Raw genomic sequence first — 13444 nt, 5'->3', positions numbered from 1 at the left:
GCATACTATATATATCCATCTCCACATGTCGCATGTCACTTGGCCAGAACGTGTCCCATCAGACATGTTTAGGGTCATATCTGCACATCGATAAATAGAAGCGTTACTGGGAGTATCTTACTCACTGTACATTGTATGTTAATAAGAGCACTGTTGTTCCATCATGAGCTGGTTCAGAACAACTACACTGTTACTAAGATTGGCCCATTTTGCGCCAAAATAAGAAGATAATTATTACCATGAAATGCCGATTTTTAAAATGTCCTGTTTATACCATAGTTAACCAATTCACAGTTGTAGCTCATCTTTATCAGTTAACTTGGATAGCAATACATCTTAATTTACTCTTCAAAGCCATTTTAAGGCCAACTGTCTATTAATTAATTAATTTATTTATTATGGGGTTGGATAAGTGACAGCAAATGTCTTCTTATATTTCGTTTCTAAATATGCACACACGTTGCCTGCTTGGGTGTTAGGAATGTTTTTTCGTTGGAGAAAATTATATCTCAATACAAGCTACAACCTTCATCTGCAGTGTTGCGGACGAATACGAGCCTGCCCAAGACGTTATTCAGCACCTCCTTCTCAGCAGGAGTCGTGTGGTGGATGGCTATACCATGCAGCCAATTATGTACAGTTCGTGCTGACTCTTAATAGAAAGAGGGGGGGGGGAGGTGCTATGGCGCACCAGGATTCTTTTGGCGGTACATCAGTGTGTCGTGGTTAGGGAGCACTGTACCCGTGAGCTAGACTTCGCGTATAATAAACCACAGTTTTAAGGGGGATGGGGCCCGGTTGTCGACACCGTACTTTTGCTCCGGGCCAGGTAATGGCTGTCGGCGGCCCTGGATGTGATGGCATTATTTGAACTGTATGTATGTCAAATTCAACCAGTCATTGGTCGAACCCCTAATTCTTAACCAAACTTTCCCTAGCTGGTCAGACCTCTCCTCATCATCATCAACATCATCATCATCGCGCCGAGGGTGGGGTTAGGTAGGGTCCAAAACGTAAGAAACAGAGAAACATGATACGAGGACCACTGATCAACAACACGCACACGCACACTGCCATTCCAGCCACTGGAATTCTGACTTCACCTCACAGGCATAAATCTCTCTCTCTCTCTCTCTCTCTCTCTAGATATATAAACAGATACAGCTATAAATATATACTACAAATCATAAAACCTATCAATATATACTACACATCATATAACCGATTAGTATATACTACACATCATTATATCCTATCAGATAGAGTCGGGTCAGTGATCATTCTTGCCAAGGATCTTCGGTATTATGGTATTTACCTATTAACCTCGTTTAATATTTCTTTTCCAACGTATTTTCGAATTATTAGTACTCTATATTGTTTCCTACCTCAGTATACGAAGGGACAAACTTACGTCAGCATGAACTGCGAAAACACCTTCGGGATCAGAAGCGAGGATCTCGACATAAGCGTTCCCCAGCAGAAGCACCTGCAGGGCCTTTCCCGTGCACTGTCCCATAACCTTGGCCCCGGAAATGATGTCACAGTATATCCCTGGGCTGAGGCTCGTCTGCATTGCGGGGAGGAGGAAGAAAGGGGCATTTGTTATGCTTCTGTATTTATTGACGTTTCCACTTATTTTCTTTATGAACTTGTCACCCATCTGTCCACGTGCCCTTCCATCTATCGATATAACTGTGTGTGTGTGGGGGGGGGGCCGAAACTGGAAATAAGGACTATGATTAAACCTGGCAGGATGATGAAAACTGGGTCCCAGGTGGGCCAGTTTCAATGTCATATTGCTTGAAATTTTCTGAAGGGGTGTTTCGGCACCAAATAATTGTCTCTATTGGTGTTAAATTATGTGGAAAATGTAGGTCGGGCATTTACGTGGAGTTTCATGCATCTCTGCAAACAGACAGAGAGAGAGAGAGAGGGTGCTACACATCTACAGTCTGATGTCTATTATTTCACTGATGCTACGGAAAGACGATTTTATTAAGCAGCAAGCAGTGGTAGCTGTGGTGGTGGTGGTGGTGGTGATAGCTGTGATGGTGACGGTGGTGGTGGTACCTGTTGTGGCGGTGGTGGTGTTGACTGTGATGGTGGTGGTGGTGATGGTGGTGGTTGTGGTGGTGATGATGATGGTGGTGGTAACTGTGATGATGGTGGTGGTGCTATCTGTGATGATGATGATGATGGTGGTGGTAAATGAGATGATGAAGTTGGTGGTAGCTGTGATGATGATCGTAGTGGTGGTAGCTGTGATGATGATGGTAGTGGTGGTAACTGTGGTAGTGATGGAGGTGGTGGTAGACTCTAGGAAATGGCTGTCATTTGGGCAAGTTCACAAAGCACTTGTTCCAAAGCGAAGTCCAGTTCAGAGACGGCTCTAATTTGGACAAGTGGTGATACTCGTCCATACTTTAGAATCTCTCTCTCTCTCTCTGAAGTTGCAGGTCATCTTATGGTGGTCCTGGCTTAGTGGCCAGGTGGGTGGTTGGTGAGCAGTTGGGTGGGGTGGGTTGGTGAATGGGTGGACAGCGGGTGTATGCAGGGTGAGTGGGCAGGGTGCTGGATGGACAGGTGGAATGGGAAGGCGGGATGGGTGGGTAGGTGGGGTGGCTGGGTGAGTGTCGTAGTCGAAGTGGGTAAAGTGGGTAGAGGGTGGTGGGGTGGTGGGAGGGTGAGTGGGTGGTGTGGGATGATTTGTTGGATTGGGCATGTGGGTGGGGTGTGTGAGCTTTTTGGGTGGAAGTGTGTCTTTCCAGAGGACAAACCAAGAGATGGCTTACTGTACTGGATGAGTGGGTAGTAATATGAGTGAGTTGGTGGGAGAACGGGGGAAAAATAGGTCTACTGAGGAACAAGTCTATCGGGTTAATAGGGCCATGGTTGCATTGCTTCCTGTGGGAAAAGAAGTCCATGGGGAATACGTTCTTTGGGGAAATGGGCCCAACTAAAAGCATAGGTCTGGTCTGTCAAAAAGTCCATGGATGAAATAGGTCAATGTGAGAAAATAGGTTCATGTGGGGACTTTGTATGTCCCCATGGGGAAAAAATTGGTTCTTTTGGAAAAACAGGTAAATGAAGGAAATACGTTCATGGAGGAAAAATTGGCCTATGGTTAAAATAGTTCTATGGGGAACATACTCGTAGGTCACTCGAGGAAAAGTAGGTTCATGAAGAGAACAGATCCAAGAAGGAAAACGGGTCCTTGAGGTAAAAAAAAGAAAGGTCCATGGGAGAAATTGATTTATGGGAAAAGGTAGGTTCATGGAGGAAAATTGGTCTGTGGGTAAAAGAGGTCGATGGAGAAATATGTGTCCATTGAGGAAAGTGTGTCCATGGGGGAAACAGATTCAAGGGAGAAAGTAATCTCATGGAGTAATGAATCCCAGGGCCAAATGGGTGCGAGGGGGGAAAATATGGTCACTGAGGAAAATGGGTCAATGGGATGAAAATAGGTCCTAGGGGGAAAATGGGTGGGTGAGGAGTTGACCCCTAGGGACTGTAACTGGAGATGGGTCTATGTTAAAAGTACTAACTAGGAAGTGTCAGGCATGTCATATGTGGCATATTTAAAAAAACTTAAGTTTAAACGGGGGTAGAATACTACAATCGTACTGAATTTTGCAGTATCTGTCGACTGTGGTGTCCGAGTGTTTCCTACAAAATGTGTACCAATACTTTTTATCGACTGTACACTATATACCCCTCATGGTGAGGAAACAGAACCATGATTCTCATATGGAGAAATAAGCCTATGGCAAATGCATAAATTGACCTCATGGGAGAAAATAAGCCCATGGAGTAACAGGTAGGCTCTATATGGGAGGAAAATAAGTCAATGGCTTGAATAAGTCAGTGTGGGAAAATAGGTTCATGGGAGAATAGGTAAATTAGGGAAATGGGTCCAAGTACAAAAGTAGATTCAGTGGGTAAAAACAGGTCCATGTAGAGAAGAGGTGTTTATTCATGGAGAGAAAATACGCTCATGGGGAATAGGTTTATGCAGAAAATAGGTTCAGGGAAGGAATCAGTTCATGGAGGGAAACATATCCCTGAGGAAGATTAGTCTATGTTTGGAAAGTGGCCCATACAAGAACAGGTCCAGGACCACCAAGGGGGGCATAGCTGGAGATGAGTTTATGTTGCTGTTTTATTATATATCCTACTGTATACAAAAAATTAATGTATTTGTAAAGTATATCCACATATTATATTCTGAATTTATGAACAGAATGCAGAGTTACCTTAGCTAGCTAGTACATGAGGTATTATACCATTGTAGCACCAAATATGATGATATATTGGTGTAGAATGATACTTTGTGCCTGCCTTCATGCACCTCTGTAGTGTAAATCAAACATTATGTCTATCTGTACCTTATGGTGCAACAAACAGTGTATCTTCAAACCATTAAAATAAATAGAAGCTACCTTTATGAAGGCTTTAAGATCTGTGTCGTCATTGTTGATGGCAATGAAGGCCTTGTCACCGCGGCAGAAGGCTATTTGGTTGTTGCCATTATCCCACCAGTTGTTGAAGTAGGTGCCTGGGGTGGGGAGGAGTTCACAGAGAAGGTTACTGTAAACTGAATTAGTGTCATTATTTATAAGAATGTACGCTGTTTAGACAATTAAACCCTTTAATTGATGTTGTATTTTTAGCACATTTTAGTCACCTTCAAACAAGTTTATTTAGCTCTGGGTTACATATCAGGCTGTAATGAGGTTACTGGAGACAGTTTCTAACCCTTCACTGCAAAGGAGGTCTCCTAATTTGAACAAAGTCATCTGGGGGCAGCAGGTATAAGTTAAAGAAAATTAATCAATGCACGGAGCGGGGGGGGGGGGGAGATAATGATGTTAAGAACCACGTTACTAAAACTTTTGTCGATAATTCTAATATTAACTGGGGGTCATTGAGGGTGAGGCGAACAGAGACCCCTTATAATAATCTGGTCAAAGTCCATAAAACGAGGGCACCCAAAAAATCCGACAGGCAACATGTTCGAAATCTATCTTGGCTAAGACGTGGGTTGATTATAAAAACGACTTTGTTAAATAAAATTATTCCTAAAATTATTATTGAAGGCTCGCTCCAACGCCCATAAATAATTTGATTAAAGTCCATAAGGGCAGGAAAAACAATGGGAGCATGTACAAAAATCCACTAGGGAAGAGATTTGAAATCTGTCTTCACTGTGGTTTAGACAGTGATTTTAAGACAATTTCGTTAATTATTATTATTATTATTATTAATAATATTATTATAATTTTGTCCATTCTGGACAAATGTGGAAGCATGCATGGAAAAATCTGAAAGGAATGAGAGAGTGTTTTTGACTGGAGATATGAATGGTAAAGTAGGGAATGTGACAGTGCATGGAGTAGTTGGCGAGTGGGGTGAGCCTGCAGAGATGGATAAGAATGGCAGTGTTTTAGGGGACATTTGTGCCGGGAGGGGGTTGGTGATAGCCAATACCCTCTTCAGGCACAAAATGATCCATAGGTATACATGGCCAGTGATGAGAAGGGTGGGTGGTGAACTGAATGAAAGGAAGGCAATGACTGATTATGGATGAAAAGACGAGAAGATGTGTAATGGATGCAAGAGTATATATAGGTTGGGGAAGTACAGAATCAAAGTCCAAATGAAATGAAGAAATAAAAGAAGGGAAGGACAGGAAGAAATACTACAAGGAGGGTGGAAATGTTACAAGAGGATGGAAAAATGGCAAAATATAAGAGAGAAGTGGGGGAGCGATTGGGTAAATATAGATTGGAGCAGATGGGGGACGTGGAAGGTGTGTGCAAGATATTCACAGAAGAAATCTGTGCAGCATGTGAGGTGGTGTGTGGGGTGAAGAGAAGACAAAAGGGGGTGCAGGGAACACAATGGTGGAAAGAAGAGGTGTGAGAGGCTCTGGCACAAAAGAAGAATGCATGTAGTGAGTGGATGAGAAACAGAGGCACCGAAGAAATTGAGAGACAGAAGAGAAAATCATATGTAGAGAGGAAGAGAGAGGTGAAAAGATTTGTAAAAAAGAATAACAGAGTGGATGAGGAATTTGGAAGGAATTTGAGTGTCAAGTGGAGGGAATATAAGAAAATGTTCTGGAAAGAGGTAAAGACAATTAGACAGAGTGCCAATAAAGTTAACTGGGGAGTGAAAGATAAAAATGTAGATTACTAGCGGAGAAGGGAGAAAAAGTGAGCAGATGGAGAGAACACTTTAAGGATTTGTTGAACATAGAGAATGAAAGTAATGCAAGTATAAGTGCCTGGAGAATGGCTGGGAGAGGGAGGGATGTGAGAAGAGTGGAAGAAATCAGTAGGATGGAAGTTGTGGAAGCAATGAAGAAAGTTATAATGGAGAAAGCCCCCATGCTTCAGCATGGGAGAGAGATAGTATTAGAATAGATGTGGAAGATGTGCAGATTGGCCTGGGAGGAAAGTAGAGTCCCGGGAGAATTGGAAGTCGTATAATTATTCCCCTGTACAAAGAAGAGGAGTTAAAAAAGTGTGTGGTAATCATAGGAGCATTTGCCTTCTTAGTGTAATAGGAAAAGTAAATAGTAGGATACTTATTGACAGAGTTAGGAAAATAACAGAGGAAATAGAGAAGAACAGGGAGCTTTTAGGAAGGGAAGAGGTTGTGTAGATCAGATATTCATTCTTAGATCTTTAGTGGAAAAGTTTCTAGAGAAGGGAAAGAAGTTGTATGTGGCCTTCATGGATCTGGAGAAAGCATATGACAGGGTGGATAGACAAGGATTATGAAAAGTATTAAGAATATATGGAGTAGATGGGAAGTTGTTGAATGCTGTGAAGAGTATGTATGATGGTGCTAAGGCTGCTGTGCGTGTGGATGGTGAACTGAATGAATTTTTCTCTTTGAAGGCTGGATTGAAACAAGGATGTGTCATGTCTCCATGGTTGTTCAATCTGTATATGGATGGGGTTACAAAAGAGATACAAGGTAGGGCAGTGGATGTTGGAGAGGCCCTAGTGAGAGAGGGCAGTTTTTGGAAATTCCCTATACTTTTGTTTGCAGATAATACTGTGTTGTTAAGTGAAGGCGAAGGGGAGCTGCAAGACTTGGTGGATGAGTTTGGAGAGTGTGTAAGAAACGGAATCTAAAAGTGAATGTAGGGAAGAGTAAAGTTTTGATCATCAAGAGAAATGAAGTCAAGGAATGTACAGTGAGGTTGGATGAGGAGGAAATGAAAAATGTGAATACATTTAAGTACTTGGGCAGTGTGATGCGTAAGGATGGAAGTTTAGAGGGTGAAGTGCTTGAAAGGGTACAACAAGGAAGAGTGATTGCTGGTTCCTTGAAAGCAGTGATAAGAAACAGGGAAGTGAGCATCGAAGTGAAAAAGCTACTACATGACAGTATTGTGATACCAGCTCTAACGTATGGAAGTGAAGCTTGGACTTTGTTGGAGGGACAGAAGTAAAGAGTGAGAGCAGTGGAAATGAGTTATTTGAGAGGAGCATGTGGAGTCACATGGAGAGACAGAAAAATGAGGATGTGAAAGAGCGTTGTGGTGTGGATGTAGTTGTGATAGGAAGCGTTAGAAGCAACACACTGAGGTGGTTTGGCCATGTGGAGAGGATGGAGCGTGAGAGATTGACAAGGAGAGTGTATGTGAGCGAGGTGGAGGGGGGGAGAAGGAGGGGGAGACCAAGGATGAGATGGTGGGATGGAGTGGAGAGGTATATGAGAGAAGAGGGTGTGAGCTGAGAGCAAGGCAGTGAAATGGCGGGGGACAGAGCAACATGGAGGCGATTTGTTTGTGGCCATCCCTTACGGGATTAAGGCGTCTGGTAATAAAAAGACATAAATTATTATTATTATTATTTATTATTTGTATTATTATTATTATTATTATTATTATTATTATTATTTATTATTATTATTATTATCATTATTATTATTATTATTATTTATTTATTTTTATTATTATTATTATTATTATTATTATTATTATTATCTCCGCCAAAGAGGTTATGTTTTACCCTGCTTTGGTTTGTTTGTCTGTCTGTCTGTTAGCAGGATTACCTCAAAATATATGAACAAATTTTGATGACATTTTGTCCATGGGTGGGCCATGGGTCAATGAATAAGTAACTAAATTTTGGGCCTGATCCGGATTCGGAATATCCCGCACAATGTCTTCAAAAGTTCTCAATAAATTTCAATGAAATTTTGTGGAAAAGTGCGTCATGGACCAAGAAAGAATTGATTAAATTTGAGGGCGGATCCGAATCCACGGATCTGGATCCGGGATTACTCAAAAAGTTATGAACAGAGTTTGATGAAATTATGTGGAAGGGTCGGCTGTGGACCAATGAGCAAATTATTAATTTTTGAGGCGGATCTGGATCCGAATCCAGAGTCCGCACAATATCTCCAAAAGTTCTCGATGAATTTTAATGAAATTTTGTGGAAAGGTGGACCATGGAACCCCCCCCCCCAAAAAAAAAAAGACAAAATTTGGGGCAAATGCGGATCCTATTTCCACGGATCGGGATCCGGATCCTTTTTAATGGCAGTGGCACTGGCGGAGGTCTGTGCTCTCTGAGTGCAATTTAGTTATTATTATTTTCTAATGGCAGACTCTAGAGGTGACTGTGCAGAGAGTTCTTGCTGAGTAACTTAAGTGTCAGTTTTCCCAAGAATGCAAGAAAGCATACGATACAAAGCTGAATGAACTACAGACAGAGAAGGATTGGACGAAAAGAACAAAACTGGAATAGAGTTACATAGTCGGGGAAGGAAACGCCTCATAAATAGCACAAGCTAAGCAAAGTAGAGTCAGTCCTAAAGACACGCCTCTCTAATGTCTTTAAAGCAATGATATGAAGCATTGTGGAACTAGAGGGCCACTCAGTGGAGCGCATCTCTCCGACAAGGGCAACGAATTTCCAAAGCACTCTTCATAATAGGTTAGGTTTTCACATCCCTGATTAGGGTTTCACAATAAATGTCTCCCGGATCAAAAATCTGTAATACAGTCCGCATCGGTCCCCAAAGTTAATCGATTGTTCCCTGGGACATGGGCTATCTACCCACCAATATTGGTCCATATTTCTCTTTTAGTTTTTGAGTAATGCTGCTAACAGACAAACAAACTAATCCTGATCGGTCCCAAAGTTAATCGATTGTTCCCTGGGACATGGGCTATCTACCCACCAAAATTGGTCCATATTTCTCTTTTAGTTTTTGAGTAATGCTGCTAACAGACAAACAAACTAATCCTGATCGGTCCCAAAGTTAATCGATTGTTCCCTGGGACATGGGCTATCTACCCACCAATTTTAGTCCTAATATTTCCTTTAGTTTTTGAGTAATCCTGCTAACAGACAGACAAACAAACAAACAGGGATGAAAACATATTCATTGTCGGAGAAAAAAAAACTGACTGAGACAGAGAAAGAAACTCTTAAGTAGTGAAGAAATATTAACACAGGGGAATATGAACTTTTAACAGATATATGGAAAATACAGTAATTTCTAATATAACAAGTTACGGTAATTGTATATAACTGCCCGCTTTTAGCACATTGTAAAAGGCCTTAATGCTCATTTATGAAAGACCCACTATTGCTTAGAATATCTTTCTAGACATATATGCACGACCACAGGGGAAAGGGTAATGCTTTGGGTGCCAAATAATTTACTGTGCAAAGTTTGGCTACATATTAAACGGGGTTGAACTAGTTTAGGCAAGTAAAGCCTGTCAGGTACTCTGTCTTACTCTTCCCCGGTCCTACTCAGTCACCCTCAGGCATCCGTGAGGAAAACATACGTGTGTCTTGTAACAATGCTAAAATGCTATATTGAATAATTGGTAATTAGGGGAGAAAGAAATGCGAAATATATGAGAGCTGAGTAAAGTAAAATTATCTACAGAGATTTGTGGTAAATTTTCAAATATTTAATAAAAGTTCATGGCAGTTTTGTGCACTTAAAAATGTGTTGTAATATGAAAAAGAGGTAGGTGGGGCACCCAACATTCGTTCCCTCAGTATGGTGCTGCCTGTGGCTGAGTACACTAAATGAAAAGCCCAATGGTTTTCTGTCCAAGCACCCGGGAAGTAGGTACGTGGAGGATTAGCCCTTAGGGGAATTAAGCCCATGGGGAAACAGGTCCAGTGGGAACAAATACTGTCGGTCCATGGGAGAAAACAGATCATGTGAGGACAGGGATGTAGCCAGAAAGTTCAACAAGGGGGGGGGGAGAAAAATGTCTATAGATTCTTGAAAAGGAGGTAGGAGGTGAGCTAAGCGAGCCTCCAGAGCTGGGAGGTCTGGGGGGGTCACAGCGCCCCGCCAGGAAATTTTTTTGAAAAATAAGTACTTTTAGGGACTTTCTGAGACCTATAAAAGCATGTATTGGAATATTTAGATGATAACTCAATATAGTGAAAATGGTGAAAAATAGAGCAAGAAAATGATTTTGATAAAAGAAGCTTTTTTAATGATCCTTATGGAATAAAAAAGAACAATAATGAATCTGGAAGTCTCACGTGCATTTTCCTAGCCTTTGAGAGCATAATAATCTCAGCTAAGTTAGATGGAACCTGGAAATGTAAAAAGTAATCTGACAAAAGGTGATAACAAAAACATATTATTGTGTTCTGAAGGAAAACAATATAATCTTAAATATTTCACAAAACTCTTGGTACCTCAAGACTCAAGTATCACATAACATATTAAGAACCACTTCTGTAGTCCATACATCATCTATATTTCTAAATGTGCCATGCATTGGAAGTCTACCCACTTGGTTAAACTAAGAGGGTAAGCCTTTAAAGTATGCTAAATTACTTAGACTTGTCTGTTATTTTTAACTGGTTGTTCTAAGAAAAAATATTATATATATATATATATATATATATATATATATATATATATATATATATATATATATATATACATGATTTCTACTTTTGATCACTGGCAAAAAAAGCTCTAGCACTCACTTGAGCTGATCGTTTTCATACTTTGAACAGATATTGCTTAAGAAATCATTCTTCTGATTAATTTAATTAAAAGGAAACACCGATTAACAAAAACATAAGATACTGTCGAACTCAGACAAATAAATGTAGTTTCATTCATCGTGGTACTCTATAACCACCATATCAACTTAAATGAAAAAAACGCCACCACCAGTTCTAGATACATATATATGCTATCAGTAATTTTGCATGCCATGGCAATATTGTATATTCAGGAAAGGAGATTCAGTGTTCTTGCTTCTCTCTTTGAGAACTGATCCAAAATTATTATGTCTGCATGACGCTGACTCACCAAGATTCTCTCTCTCTCTCTCTCTTTATTTTTAAAGATTTATTATTTTTTTAGCCACATACGATTTCAAGACCTTCAAGGGGTGGGCGGCCGCCTCCTCCCCCCTCCCTTCGCTACTCGCCTGTGTGAGGATTTCGTATTTTCCCATGGGGAGAAACTAGGTCCATGAGGGACAGTTGGTCCATGGGAACATAGAACCAAGGGAGAAAAGGGGCCCATAGGGAAAAGAAGTCCATGGTGGAAAATAATTCTAGGGTGGACAATAAGTTCGGAATGGAAATTAGATCCACAGGCGAAAACCAGGTCAAGGTGGAAAACAGATAAACAGGGTAAATAGGTCCACAGGGAAAAATAGGTCCCTAGAGAAACTGCTCACAACGGAAAACAGATTCACTGTGAAGATAGGTCCATGAGGGAAAGTAGGTTAATAGGGAAAATAGGTCCATGGAAGAAAGTTGGTCAATGAGGGAACAGGTCCTTGAGGAAAATAGGTGAGTGAGGGAGTTGAACGCTAGGAGGTGTAGCCAGAGACACGGTAACGTGCTAGAGTTCCTTATTCCACCTCTCTCGTGCTCACCATCGGCTCTTTTGTTTTGTTTCTCCCTGATCTTGCCAATACAAGCAACCTTCATATGTCAGGGATGTGCTCTGTAGTGTCACAACACTTTCAAAGAACCGATGCTGTAAATAGGAGGGCAATGACAAATTGGCTGAACAGATAACAATGGACCAATGGACCTTTAACCTATCTGCGCCCCTCGTCCCCGATATTGAACGGAACTAGGCATTTTCAAAATTTAATAAGGAAGGGAATCCCGGGGTAGAGACCTATGAGCTTCGCGACTATGAGCCGACAGACGGAGGACGGTACGTCAAGCACCCTTCCAGCAAAATCCCTCGCACAGGAGCTCTGGGGCGCTAAGGGGTTAATAAGCAATCTTTTTTTTACTAATTTACTTGGTATTTAGCCCTTTAAATCCGATGATATGTAATATTTCACTTGTTTCCTCCAGACGATTGTGTTCTCCTAAGGATACGCAGTTCGAAGTGGAGGGGTTTGATATAGCCTTCATTAAATCCTGAAGTACGGGAGATCTTGGTAACTTGAATAAAATCGACTGGATGTAGTAAGAATATATGTAATGAAACTGACATATTGCAAACGCCTTACATGGGCGGGCAGCTCTGTTATATATGCTCAAGCCATGTTTTACGGGTTATGATGGACAAAATGTTCCGTCGGACAGGAGCGCCACTGTCTGCTTCAGGTGAAGTGACCCGTCCCGTCCCAGCGCTACACGCGCGGGTATTGGTGTAGGAGCCTTTTGTGGTGTAAGGTGAGAGTACATGTGGGAATTTGTTGGAGTGGCTGTGTTTGTGAGAGAGAGGACCTGTTGGTTATGTCATCAAGGGAGCCTTTTCAGTGTGCGACCATGTAGGAACACATGAAGAGATACAGCACTGCATGATTTTATATGTCTGCCCATGGCTGGAGCAGGAGGATTGCTAAGCACACATTGCCAACCCGATTGCCTGAGGTTTCAAGTAGCAAAAAAAAAAAAAAAAAAAAAAAACATTGGATTAAAGGGGTCACACACCACGCAATCACACACCACACTTTCACAAAACAGTCACATATCTATGGCCACATAATATAGGGTCAAATGCCACTCAGCCATGTACCACACAGAAATGTACCCCAATAACAAAGTGACACACATCAGTCATACACCGCAATCACATACCGCTCACTCAGATCACAGTCGCACACCACACACCCACACCAAGCATCACACACTCACATGCCACACAGTCAACATCACACAATGACACATCACACAGCCACACGCCACACGATCGCATAGCACATAGTCACATACCACACAATCAAACATCACATAGTCATACATCACAGAGGCACAAACCACACAACCACATCATGCAGTTACATATCACACAGTCACACACCAGACTGACACATCAAACATTCATATCACAGTCACTCAGTCACACACCATACAGTCACATACTACACAGTCACATACAACAGTCACACACCACAGCCAGTCACATCCCACATACCATACAGCTACATAAAAGTCATTCCACAGTCACA

General features: G+C 41.5%; 1 protein-coding gene across 1 annotated transcript in view; it reads right to left on the bottom strand.

The window, feature by feature from the left end:
• Positions 1–1381: 1381 nt before the first annotated feature.
• The window catches only part of LOC145392105 (alpha-amylase 2-like), a 230703-nt gene continuing 218640 nt past the window's right edge, over positions 1382–13444 (bottom strand). Inside the window, exons 10-11 of the mRNA XM_080266559.1 lie at positions 4440–4555; positions 1382–1567 (exon numbers count right to left, since the gene is read on the bottom strand). Coding sequence (XP_080122685.1) covers positions 1382–1567; positions 4440–4555 — 302 coding nt within the window. The remainder of the gene's footprint in view (positions 1568–4439; positions 4556–13444) is intronic.

This window comes from Coenobita brevimanus, chromosome 21 (genome assembly GCF_032717465.1).
Source record: "Coenobita brevimanus isolate Jiangsu-jjx chromosome 21, ASM3271746v2, whole genome shotgun sequence".
Taxonomy (NCBI): Eukaryota; Metazoa; Arthropoda; class Malacostraca; order Decapoda; family Coenobitidae; genus Coenobita; species Coenobita brevimanus.
Note: the sequence above shows the minus strand (reverse complement) of the source record. Positions and strands in the feature narration are given on the sequence as shown.